Consider the following 12952-nt stretch of genomic DNA (forward strand, 5'->3'; position numbering starts at 1 on the left):
GGGTCTAATTGGAGCTGTAGCCGCTGGCCTACGCCACAGCCACAGCAACGTGGGAGCCGAGCCACATCTGCGACCTACACAACAGCTCACGGCAACACTAGATCCTTAAGCCACTGAGCAAGGCCAGGGATCGAACCCGCAACCTCATGGTTTCTAGTTGGATTCATTAACCACTGTGCCACGACGGGAACTCCATCAGCTCTGACTTTTGAAGACAAACAGAAAGCCCAGGTAAGAACAGGCTGGGCTCTTTGCAGGGAGAGATCCACTGCCTTTGCCCGGTCACCTCCCTCCTACACACCCAGGCTCTGCCCACTTCTGCTGGGGTCCTGGCCTGTGGCTCCAAGCCCCGAGACCCCTGCAGACCTGGCTTCAAGTATACTGGTTGGTGATGCTGCAAAAATCAGTCCCTTTCTTGGCTCTGCCCCACCGAGGGGCAGAGCCCTGGCTGATCACTTACGGAGATGCTCAATGATGCTGTCGATGGTTGGCTTGAAAAGGGCATTCATGGCATCCGGACTCATCCTCAGCATCCCCTGTGAGGACCACTTCACGAAATCCACACTGTGGAAGCGTGAAAGAGAGAGAATGGGCAGTGAGTGTACAAAGGATACCCAAGCTAGTCTGCCTAGTCATAGACCCTGGCAGAACATCTGTCACATCCAGGAGGGTACGAGGGAGTTTGAGAGCCCAAAGAACCCTTAGAAATACTCTAAACCACAAGTACCTGGACCCTTAGAAGCTCAAAAGCTGAGACATAACCTCTTCTGTTTCTCTTTGCTTTTGGCTGTAGCCAACTTTCTCCTGGAAAAATGGAAGCCAAAGTCTAGTTCAAAAAAGGCTTGTATGATATGTCTGCTGTACTGCTGCATAAGATTACAAGCCTGGAGCCCAGGTGCATCTCCTTCAGCCCTGCAGGCCCATGGTAGTGACAAGCCTAACCCTGCTGGATGCCCCTCACTGTCCCTGTCAAAGATGCAGCATGTCCAAAGCAGCGGTGTGGAGGAGTTCCTGTCATGGCTCAGTGGTTAATGAATCCGACTAGGAACCATGAGGTTGCGGGTTCAATCCTTGGCCTCGCTCAGTGGGTTAAGGATCCGGCGTTGCCGTGAGCTGTGGTGTAGGTCCCAGACGTGGCTCAGATCCCATGTTGCTGTGGCTCTGGCATAGGCCGGTGGCTATAGCTCTGATTGGACCCCTAGCCTGGGAACCTCCATATGTCATGGGTGCAGCCCTAGCAAAAGCAAAAAAAAAAAAAAAAAAAAAAAAAAAAAAAAAGACCAAAGCAGCAGTGTGGAGCACAAAGAGCCCTGGACAGGGAATCGGGATTGCTGGGCTCTAGTCTGGCTTCCACCACTGAGTAGCTATGGGACTTTGGGCGAGTTGACTTGCACTATCTCTGAGCCCAGGTTTTCTCATCTGGAAATCAAGAGTAATAATACCACTTACCTTAACTCCCTCCCAGGGGTTGTTGTGAAGATCAAGTTAAATACCAGTTCTGTGAAAACACTTTGCAAACTCTCTGGCACTAAAGAAATACCAGGAACCGTGTGTAACAGTGTGTTCCGGACCTGCTCTGACATTCAAAGGGGCCAAGCAAATGGCTTCTCTGGCAAACACACACCAGCTGCCTCCCAGGATCACATTCCAGATGTTGCCAGACCACAAATTCTTTCCATGGCCTAGGCTAAGGAGGGACCCAAAGGCTGGTTGCAGCCAGTCTCCCCAGAACTGTGCAGGCAAGACATGGGATTCGATCGAAAGCAGGTGCCTCTGTGGCGGACCAATGGGGCAGACAGAACATCAGTCTAGTAAGAATCTGGCTAGACTGGTAAGACTAGTAAGATCCCAGAAGACCTGGAATCAAATCTACTTTGTTTCCCACTCAAAGGAAACAAGGCTTCTTAGAGAAATGTCTGGGGTAGGGAACACACAAGAGGTGCCAGAAGCATCTTCATCTACCAGAAAGCAAAGACTGTCAAAGACCACAAATGTCAATTGGAAGAAGCTCCTACTGGCCAAGGTGGGACGATTCGAACATCAGTAAGGATAAAACTGCCATGGTTTCAAATACATCGAATACGCTGAATTCTTAATGATACTCCCCTGTGTTCCCACAGAAGAAAAATATCACCTGTCACTTTGGAGGATGCCAGGAAATCAACTTTTTAAAAACAAAGCTTGGGAATGGAAGGAACGAACCAACCGTTTGTCCTGTCTTTCCTATATGAACTGTGTTTCAGGGCAACCAAACTGTTAAGGAGAAAAGTTCCTACGGAAGTATTCTAGCTAATAAACGAAGGGGGAGTGGTGGTCTAAGGAGGTAACCGCGGGCCACCCTTGCAGGAATGGACCCGCGCATTATGATGACGTCACAAAAGGAGAGCCAAGCAGACACTGCGCCCCCTGGTGCGATGCAACAGGAACTACGGCCACCCACGAAACAGATATGCCCAAAACTCAAACTTGAATCTGATTAAACCTCCAGCTCAACCTGCCAATGTTTGTACAAAATACCAGGGGACAGAAGAACATGTTATGTGGACATGCGCTGAGCCAAACCTGGACTGTGGGAAACCCTAAAAGATGAACAATCAGCTTTGCCATCTAATAAACTGCAAGGGAAAATCGGAGGGTGAAGCTATATATGAAACAGGATTTAAGACGCACATCAGATAATTGCTATATAGAACCATCATTTGGATGCTCATGCAAAGTGACAAAAAAAGTTTAGAAGACATTAGAAAATTTTTACTATTAACTAGATATTTAATGATACTGAAGAATTACTCATTTGAAGTCTGATGGTAGTACTGTGGTTATGATTTTAAATGTATCTCCTTTAGAACATATACTGATGCATTGATGAATTAGATGAAAATCGAAGGTTGGCTTTAAAATTGGGGGAGGGTAGATGCGGATTTAGACTGGCCAGGAACTGACAATCCTTGAAGTTAGATAAAATTTGAAAGTACAAAGTTAACGAAAAATTTAAAAAGGTTTTGAGAAACCTATGCTTTGATCATCCTCCAAATTCAGCTTTAAAACATCCTCCAAATATGTTTGCTTTGCAGCAAGCTGAGCTACAAACACTTCTCCTGAGCCAGGAGACTCAGAATTAAGAAACCCGGATTCCCATAGGATTCATGCAAGGACTATTTACCAGGAACCTATACCCTGTGCACCAGGTTCTGGGGGTAAACAGGTAGACACTGGGGGTAAAGTAGGGACCACAACAGACAAACGTCCCTGCATAATCATAGCTAACACATGGATACCTTCCAGGTCCCAGGCATTGTGCTAAGCATATATGAGTTCATTTCTCCCTCACAACAACCCTCTGAGGTAAGTGGAATTATCATTCCCATTTTCCAGGTGAAAAAACTGAGGAACAGAGACGTTGAGTCACTTATCCAAGGTCACACAGCAAGTACATAGGATTGGAATTCAGAGTCCATACCCCCTTCCTCCCCCCATCAACACAATCTGCCTTCTTGAAGGGCCTGCATCAAACACGACCCCAACTCACTTGCTCTTCCTCAAGGCGTGCTCCACGCTGTGGCCACGGAACTTCTTGTAGTAGTCAATGAAGGAGAAAGGCAAGGTGATATTCAGTGGGTTCGTTCGATCGGGGGCAGCCGCCCTTTTGCGAGACTCAAATGCAATCATTAAGTCAACCCAGGCCGCAGGACGCTTGATTTTGAATTGCTCGATAAAATCCTCTCCGAATATTTTACACAGAAGCTTTTCAAACTCATAATCGACTCCTAAAGATCCATAGGGTCCACCTGGGTCAAGAACAGAACGGGAGGCCGAGACCGCTAGGTGAACAACAGTCAGAGATGGAATCCCAGTCAGAGAAACAGCCTGGGTTCTGCTTGAAGAAAGTGGCACCAACGCAGACCCACCCACCCAGCCGACTGCAGCCAGGTGTTTTTACTTACACTTTAAAACACTTAGAGCACTCCCATCATGGCTCAGTGGTTCATGAACCTGACTAGTATCCATGAGGACATGGGGTCGATCCCTGATCCAGTTCAGTGGGTTAAGGATCTGGCGTTGCCATGAGCGGTGGTGCAGGTCACAGACATGGCTTAGAACCCACGTTGCTGTGGCTGTGGTGTAGGCTGGCAGCTACAGCTCCGATTAGACCCCTAGCCTGGGAACCTCCATATGCCATAGGTGCAGCCCTAAAAAGACCAAAAGACCCCAAAAACCCACAAGAAACAAAACAAAACAAAAAACCCACTTAGGTTCTTTTCATTCCACGTGGAGAAGCTTTTTCCTACAGAAATCATTTGTCAACAATCTGCATTTTAAATAAAATCATCACCTTTCACTACCCACGGCACCATGGTATTCCCACCCAAGAAAGCCCAGGGCAGGGTCTGGGAAAGCAGCAGACCTCGATTTGTCGCTGTGAGCTCCTGCTTATTCCTTATCCCCGCCCCTGCCAAGAGGAGGAGCATGTTCGTGGGTTTGGTGATCTTGATCCAAGACCAGGTGTCCTGGGACCTCCCACAGGTGGTCCCAATCACAGGGTCCATCACGTTCTTGCACAACTTTCAGAAACAACTCCCCTTGGCCAGGATCTGAAACAGGCTCCCTTTACACCCAAACCCCGCACGATGGTGGTTTGTGTTTGAAAGGACATTTAAGTGCATTTTGCTTTCTGGTTTCACACATCTGTATCCTCTCTTGCCTACAAATAATCCCACCTGCTGGTGGCGCTGAAAGGACAAACTGCTGAGAGAAATCTGCAATGAGGAAAACAGCTCACGTGTGACCAAATTAGCCATTTTTCTCATTTCCTCAGGCTCACCTGTGGCTTTGTACAGTTCTTTAAGGTGTCCCTCCGGTAACCGGATCTGATGGACTGTCAGGTCGACGGTGCCACCGCCACTGTCCACCACCACGTACTTGTCACCTGGTACAAAAACAGCCATCCTTTATATAGACGTCTTGTCCACCGTGTCCGGAACAAGCTGGTGCGGGAGACTGGGCATAGCCAGCTAAGGGCCATCATCACTTATTAGCACAATGCTCTTGCTCATTAATCAGCCTGGCAGTGAGTTATTCATGACTAAAGAGAATGAGAGAACGTCTGCCCAGAGGTGCCAGTTAACATGGATAATGAAGACCCGAGACGAGTGAATCTTCAAGACTAAAGCGTTCAGGTCACACGCTGCTGCGTACCCGGCACGTACAAGTGGGCAGCTTCCTGCCAAGTTAATAGCATCATCCAATGACCTGCTGTTGAACACCAGACTCACTCAGGAACGGTTAAGTTCCAGTTCCTACGTTTCCTCCGAAGAGCCTATGTGCTTTGAGAACACGCAGAATTACAGCCCCCAAAAGAGCACTCCCTGGGTGAGTGAGTGGTCTTTAAAACTGACTGATTTGGAACATTTTCCAAAAGTGCAAAAGGAACAAATAGGAATGCATTTTTGTCAGCATCACACACACACACACTCACACACACACAAAGTCCATCAGGGACAAAGGACATGCAAGGGCATTACCTTCCTCTAGCTCAGACCAGATTTCTCCTATGACATTCTCCACCAAAAAGGTCCGACTCTGCCGATTACGTCGTATATGTTCTTTAGCTAGTGGCCAAAAGAAAGAAAATAACAAAGGGTGAGAAAGCACAAAAGAGCAGGCAGATGGTCACCTGCAGTCAGTGGCGGTAAAAGAGCACGGGGGCCGGGGGGGGGGGGGGCGGTTAGGAACAGAACACTCAGTGATACGTGATCAAAATGATTACATAAATACAACATGGGGAATGAGAAAGCCAGTCTCCAAAGCGCGTAGCTCGTTCCACCAGCCTTCATCTATTCATCTGCCTGGCAGCTCTGGCCGGCGCCCTGCCGAGATTCTCTTCTTCCAGTAGCACTTTCAGAGGAACGGGAATAAAGTCGGCCAACTTCCTGGCTTTGCTGCCCCAAGGAAGACTCTGTCTTCCAAGCAGCCTGCAGTGCGCCAGGTTAAATAATTTCACATCAAGGAACTTTGGCTGATACAGGGAATGTGGGGTATGTTTTCCTAATCTGGATCCTGGATAAACGCGCCGGGAGCTATTTGCAGACCCTGTTGGCGCCGATATGCTCTTCAGCCACAAGGTGGCGCTTCGGCCCTGAGCAAAGCCGGTGCCGCCTTTTTCCTGCACGCGGCGGGGACCACCTGGCCGTGCCTCTGAGGGCTTGGGCGTTGTGACGCCTCATATGGGTATTTCATGTCCCCCAGGCCTCTCCTCACAGCCCGGTGAGGCGGACAGGACACAAATCACTGCCCTATGTTCAGATGAGGAGACCACATCACGGAGGTTAAGAGCCTTGAAGTTCCCACGACTCTGTCCTGCAGCCTGAAATTAACCCTCAGCCCGCGGACTTCCCTGCCTTTGAGATTTAGCAATTTGGGGAGAAGTCTAAAAAAGCAGAATACGAATGTTAGGAGATGGGAAAGGTGCCGAAAGAGAGAACCTGGGAAGCAGCAGAGCACAGCCACGGTGGGAATTTGGGCAAATCACCTAACCCCTCTGGGCCTTAGTTCCTCATCCATAAAATGGGGATAATAATACTTGGCACAGGTTCCTGACAGGCAGAGCAGGGACCAGTCCTCCAATTGATCCTCAACACCCAGTGTGACACCAGGCACACAGTAGGTGATAATGAAGGCAATGCACGAAGTGTGAGACCGGGAACCCAACAAATGGTTGCTACCATGAGGGATTTGGAGCAATCCTGGGTTTACAGACAGAGACTCTGTCCGCTGCTCTGCTGCTTCATCCCACAGCCACACACCCCCACCAATTTTCTAGTCCTTAAGTGGGTGCTGCTGACTGAATGGCCTACAAATCCATCTGTTGCTGGTTAACCCTTGACCCCCCGGCCTCCTTCAGCAAGGAGCACAGTGTTGGCAAAACGACATCTTCTCTGGGGATTAAAATGGCAAACATGGGGTGGGCCTCAAGTTCCTCGGGCTCTGGTTTACGGTGGAGAGCCCAGGCCCTGATGAAAGAGCTCCTGCGGGCCTGGGGAGATCCCCACACTTGGGGCTTCTCTCCTGTTCCCAGAACCAGCTCCTGGTGCCCTTACACTGCCCGCCTTGTGGTGGGCATCGATTTTTCTAAAGCCATCGAGATGGCTGACAAAAGAGCATTCATAAAAAAAAAATGACCAAGTAAGGCTAATAAAACATGTTCTGAGCTCTCAAAAAATGACCCCACTTTTCAGGCAAATTAAGCCCATGATTGTGAAAAATATACCCTTTGCTAATCTCCCTAAGTCCTTCTGGAATAAAATAATACCGACGGCAAACCTGCAGTGCTGGGGGCAGAGAGCCGGCTCCGTCCCCCTGGGTGGTAGCCACTGGGCGTCCATCAGGAAGGAGCATCAGAGGAGAGAGGCCTGGGGGTCTCAGGGTGTCCATGCCATGGAGAGTAACCCCGATTAAGTGCTCAGCCCAGACCCCTTGCTGCAGCACCCCAGCCTTCTGGGAGAGAGATTCTCACCCGAAAGCCAGGTGGAGACAGAACTCCTGCCTCACTGCTCCTAAGGGGTGACATTTGAGGATTTCTAAAACCAAAGACACCCTTCTGAGTATAGGAAACAGAAGCGAATTCCATTAGGCACAGGACACAGACGGGGAAATAAAGGAAAGGGAATAGAAAACTGAACCCTTGGGGAAGAAAATCTTTCCAAAACGAATTTCCCCCTCAAAGGCTGGGTGTTCCCATTGTGGCTCAGTGGGTTAAGAACCCAGCTAGCATCCATGAGGATGTGGGGTCAATCCCTGGCCTCACTCAGTGGCGTGAGGATCCACCATTGCCATGAGCTGTGGTATTGGTCACAGATGTGGCTTGAATCCAGTGTTGCTATGGCTGTGGTGTAGGCCGGCAACTGCAGCTCTGATTCAACTCCTTGCCTGGGAACTTCCATATGCCACGGGTGCAGCCCTAGAAAGACCCCCGGGGGGGGGGGGCGGCTTTATTCTCAAGCAATGTCAAGGAGAGGGATGCTGAATTAGCTAATTCTGGCATGAGCTGCTGTTTATGAATAACTGAGTAAGGATCAGCATTGAAATATAGACGCTAGTCAGTCACTGCTTTTTTTCCCACATTAAAACAATGGAGAAGGCAATTTAAGCAACAGGATTGTCCTGAGTATTTAAAACGTGGCTGCACTGCATCTAGGTCGGGGTGAGACCGGCCTCGGGATGCTGCAGGGAGGCCAAGCCTCGCGAGAAAAAGGCAGATCTAGCCCTGAGACTTAGAGGGAAGCCCATTTGCATTCATTCTGGAAGAAGCAGATCTGGGGGCTAACACACGGCCCCCCGGCAGACTGAGGCAGCAGCCTGGCGACAAATGAACTATCTGCCACTGTCTCTGGCTCAGGTTCACAGCCACCACTCTGCGTTGGTTTGACAATGCAGAGTGGTGGCCACTGGTGCAGAGTCACCCTGTGAAAAGGAAGAGGCCAGGCCTGTCTGGGCAGGAATGAGGGCCTGCTAAGGCCCCCGCGCCCGGGCGGTGCAGAGACAGACTTCGGGGTGTGGACCAAGGGAGCCTTGGGACCAGCTGGTGACTTTCCTCACAATGTCACCCCTCTCCTCCTCCCGGGCCTGTTGGATGATGAGGCGTTTCTGTCCTCAGGGTCCTGACCTGGGCACAGAGCTCAGAGCTGGGGTGCACAGCACACACAAAACACACACACACACACCCCAGCTCCCATTAGCTTCTGTGCTTGCTCATGTGGCTTTGACCAAGACCTAGGATCTCTGCCAACTCTGTGGCCCTGGACAGTCCTGCAGAGCCCTGCCTACCAGGGAAAACAATCCCGGGAACCAAGGTGTAACCAACTTGCGAACAGGTAAATATTAAAGAGAAAAAGGCCCTTAAAATGCCCACCCCGAGTCTCCCTAGGCGGTGTTCCTTCCCACAGCCAAAGGAACATCAGCCCCTCAGGAAAAGTCAGCCCTTTGCAGCCAGCGTTTCAACTCTCACCAGTGTATAGTTAGGCCTCATAATGAGCTCATCACGCATGAAGTGGCCCCACTGAGTGAGTCGGCAATAAATCAACAGTCTTAATGCAGGAATTAATAACAAGCAAGTGGGGTCAGATTAAGAGTCAGTTAATAGACAGGAAAGATTAAAAGCCCAGTAAAATGCAAGGCCAGGAGCCACTCTCAGGCCACCCTCAGGTTCTCGGAGAGAAGTGCCCTTGGGTGGGGCACTTGGGCGGGGAATGAACTAGAGAAACCCCTGCGGAGATTATGGGCGTCCTTGGAGGGGCCCGAATGGCGAGTGAGCCCAGAAGTACTTAAAGCTAAGCTCCTCCAGAAGCAAATGGATTTCTCATGACAGCACTGAGTGCCTTTAAAAACTCAGAGGCAGAGACACATGCAGGGGGTGGGCGGGAGGGGAGACAGCAGGGAGGGGGAGAGAGAGAGCAGGAGGTACCCTGTGCAAACCCAGCTCCTACTGTGTCACTGGAGCTGTACCCATTGACCGCGGCCTTGCTCAGCTCTATCATCTGGTGCAGCCGCAGCTTCCGGCAGTAGATGGAGGCCGCCTCAGGCTCCAGGGCGATGATGAGCTGCTCCGCGTTCTCGGGGGAGGCCAGACCTGCCTGGAAGACAGAAGGCACGGCTGGGATCCGGGCTCCCTGACCAGGACCGCTCTGAGGACACCCACACTTGGGGCTGAGACCCTCAAGGAAAGAACAGTCACAGCTTGCTTGTTTGGGAAATTCCAGCCTTTGCAGAATCTAAAATCAGGCGCAATGGGGCGCCAGGCACCAAGTGGGCAAAGAAAACACATGGGCACCCTTGGGAAATGCCAGGCTCTGCAAGCCTCAGAGCCTCTTGCATCTGGGGCCTGCTTGGCCCAGAACTGAGAAGCACAAAGGGGCTGAATGCTTTGCAAACCACCAGGGATGGAAAGCCAATGGTCTCTATCCGGTTGCAAGACGAGAGGACTGACCAAGCGGTAGCAAACCCCAATCTCTGGTGGCCTAGGAACCCGATGGGCCGGCGCTGGGCCTCAGCTATGCAAGCCTCTGATTCTGCTGTGTGGAAATCTGACCTGTTGTCTCTGGAGCATCAGGGGGGCTCCAGGAGAAAGCCCCTCCTGGAATCCCACAGGGTCCCCGTTTTCTAGAGTGAGTGGAAAGGCCGCTGCGGGTTATCTTATTCAAGGCCTTTATCCCTTTAGCAGAAGAAATGCTTCTGCCCCGCGCCATCTGACTTGTTCTGGGCATAGACTCTCCAGCCTCACCAAGGACACCAGCCGGGGGGCCCTGGGACCACCCTTCCGAGGGTGCTCAGACAGACAGCCTGGCCCGGCCTCTCGTGACCTTGACCTGGAGCACAAGGTCACACTTGCTCCGTGAAGCTGTCCAAGCTCACGGCTTTGCTTGGTTGCCCACACAGGGGCAAATAAAAATGAGCCTGTTCTGCCCCCGCTGTGTTTGCTGTCTTTGCTGCCTTTTCCCAGGGAACCCGGGGTGCAGCATCCCCTTTGGAGAACCCACTTTGCAGCACCAGTTCTGCCCCAGGCCCAGGGGGTTTAGCGGACTCATCTCCAGGGACAAAAGGCTGCCTAATGACATACTCACACACAATGTCCCAGTGGGAAGAAGGTGGCCTGGAGTCCCAGGCACAGGGGTTTAGGAGGTTCCCTTGTTGGGCAAGGAGGGGAGGGAGCTCAGGTTAGAATATTAGAAATGCCTTTGGTCTCACTCCTTTACTTTGTGCAGAAAGAAACCAAAGCTCGGAAAGGCAGGGTGACCAGTTGTCCCAGGTTTCATGGGACGCTGGACTTTCTGTTCTAAACCCGAGACAGGCTGAGGCTCCAGCAGAAGTGGCAGAGCCAGCCCAGCCCAGGTCTTGAGCCTCACAGACCACTCTTCAGTTGGGTCTCCGCTTTCCCACTCTTGGTAACTCCGGGTCCTGGGCTGGGCCCAGGTCTCTGTGCTTTGACAACTCCTGGGGCCCCTAACACCCCCTCCTCAACGGGTTTAAAGGTGCCATCTCTACGCCTTTACCCTGAGACAGAACTGCCTCTACCCGTGGTCATGAGTTCTCCCTCATATCCTACCCACCAAACCAGTTAATGAATGAGATACCATCGGCTGGCAGGTGACTGAAAGTCTCCACTTTGCCAAAACCCAATGCCTCACAAGGGGCACCACCCTTCTGGAAGACAGACCTTACGAAACCAGATGGAACCACTCACACACCTACGCCCTCCGCGGGGAATCCACCTCGGTCCTGCCTCGTCCCCTTGGCTGAGGCCAGTCACACAGGCAGCATCTACGCCCATCAGTGGGGTCCCCGGGTCAACGAAGCCAGGTCTGCCCTTTGGTTACGTGGGTCAGGAGGTTACAGATGCAGATGGGAGTTAGAGGTGCTCCCTCCCCCAGCCTCACTTTCTTGCAACATCTCCTCAGACATGGGCAGAGCAAAGACAGCCCGAGGTTAAAGTGCCGATGCAAGAGGACATGGCCCGTGAAGTGCCACCAGGAACCGCGAAACCGCTGAACCTTTACCCCCAGGATCCCGGAAGGAGAAATCCGAAGTAACACCAGGAGGGGAGGGGCCCCCTCTACGGAAAAGCGCTCACGGACTGGTTCTTCCATGTGTCTGGGTTTGCACATAAAGCCAAGGCCCTCCTAGAACAGAAGCCCACAGCCCCGGCTCCCACAACTCCCTAGAAGAAGGAAAGACAAGCTGCAAAGCAACAGGAGACCCCGGATGTAAAGCCCCCCCTCTGTGGTTCAAGGTGGAGGGTAAACTCGGAGGAGGTGGGGTGGCTCAGGGCTCGGTGTGGAGGAAAGCCACGGGCCCTGCCCACTCAAAAGGCACACTGCTGCTGTCACCGTGTCCCCCTGGGATGTCACCAGCCAGGCGGCTCCCACGTGGCTAGTAAGAGCAACAGGGGCCCGAGCCCGAGGGTAGAGATGGGAGGGTTCAAACAAGAGCCAAAAATAAATGCCCTTATTTGCTTCCACACCTTCCCAGAAATTCTGAGCAGCATCTCTGACTTAGCTGTGAAATATCTATGAAGGAAATCGCAGCAAGAAGTCCAGAGGTGTGAGAAGCCTTGAGTAAAATGATCCCATTCCAAGGGGTCCGAGGTACCTGCGTGTGGCTGAGACCACCCCCCATCGGGCTGCTCCCACATCCTGAAGATGCGAAAGACAAGCAGGCTGACCCAGATCTGTACAAACAGCGGGGGCGCCACCTCTCGGGGGTGAGGGTGGGGCTTTCATCCGTCCCTCCCCAGCTATGGCCTCAGCTCCACAGCAAAAGCTTTGACCCATTTCCATGAAGGGTCCCCCATGGTACCAGAGGTGAAGTGGACCTCAGACCAGAGGGGAGGGCAAAGGCGAGGTCAGTGGGGGGGCCCAGCAGTGGCCAGGACAGAGTAACCACCCTTGTTTGCTGGAACAAGCCCCTGAGCCTGCTCCCCAGCGAGGGTGGGGGGCCAAGTCCCCAGCAGCTGACTCTGCTGGAAGCCACAGAGGAGAGCTGGCGGGGAGGCAAGGGGAGGCAGCTGTCTCCGTACAGACTCCATCTCCCCAAGAGGGTTCCCAGAGCTGCTTGTGGACTCCAAGAGAGGAGGAAATGCAAAAGTCTCTGCCAGACTCTCAGAAACCCAGATGTCTTTATCTGGGCCGAAGTGGGAGCTCTATTTCTGCATCAAAACGCTTGCGGTCACTGTCAGCAGAACGCCTCTGGCCTGGCAGCTCGTGGGAGACCTGGAGGCGGGGGCCTTTGCCAGGGATCAGACCAGGGCAGCAAGAGAACTCTCTGTCCACTCTGGGTCACGCTGCCTCTGGAGCTGGTCTCTCAAGGCCACTGTCCTGATGTGAGCCCTCCCTCCACTGGGACCCTGGCCCAGCACTCAGCATATTCTGCCCCCAGAAGAGGCCTGTCTAGCCTCTTCTGC

At 52.1% G+C, this 12952-nt stretch overlaps 1 protein-coding gene across 5 annotated transcripts in view; it reads right to left on the reverse strand.

Moving 5' to 3' along the window:
* Positions 1–12952, reverse strand: part of HSPA12A (heat shock protein family A (Hsp70) member 12A) — a 177453-nt gene that overhangs the window by 5205 nt on the left and 159296 nt on the right. For all 5 annotated transcript variants that reach the window (XM_013983787.3, XM_021073399.2, XM_084995682.1 and 2 more), the window contains 5 exons: positions 9461–9629; positions 5523–5609; positions 4823–4927; positions 3530–3788; positions 461–564 (listed from right to left, as the gene is read on the reverse strand). In XM_013983787.3, coding sequence (XP_013839241.3) covers positions 461–564; positions 3530–3788; positions 4823–4927; positions 5523–5609; positions 9461–9629 — 724 coding nt within the window. The remainder of the gene's footprint in view (positions 1–460; positions 565–3529; positions 3789–4822; positions 4928–5522; positions 5610–9460; positions 9630–12952) is intronic.

This window comes from Sus scrofa, chromosome 14, assembly GCF_054392235.1.
Source record: "Sus scrofa isolate SSC_HxYL_T2T_F1_AM1 chromosome 14, Sscrofa_HxYL_maternal_Yorkshire_Landrace_v2.0, whole genome shotgun sequence".
Taxonomy (NCBI): Eukaryota; Metazoa; Chordata; class Mammalia; order Artiodactyla; family Suidae; genus Sus; species Sus scrofa.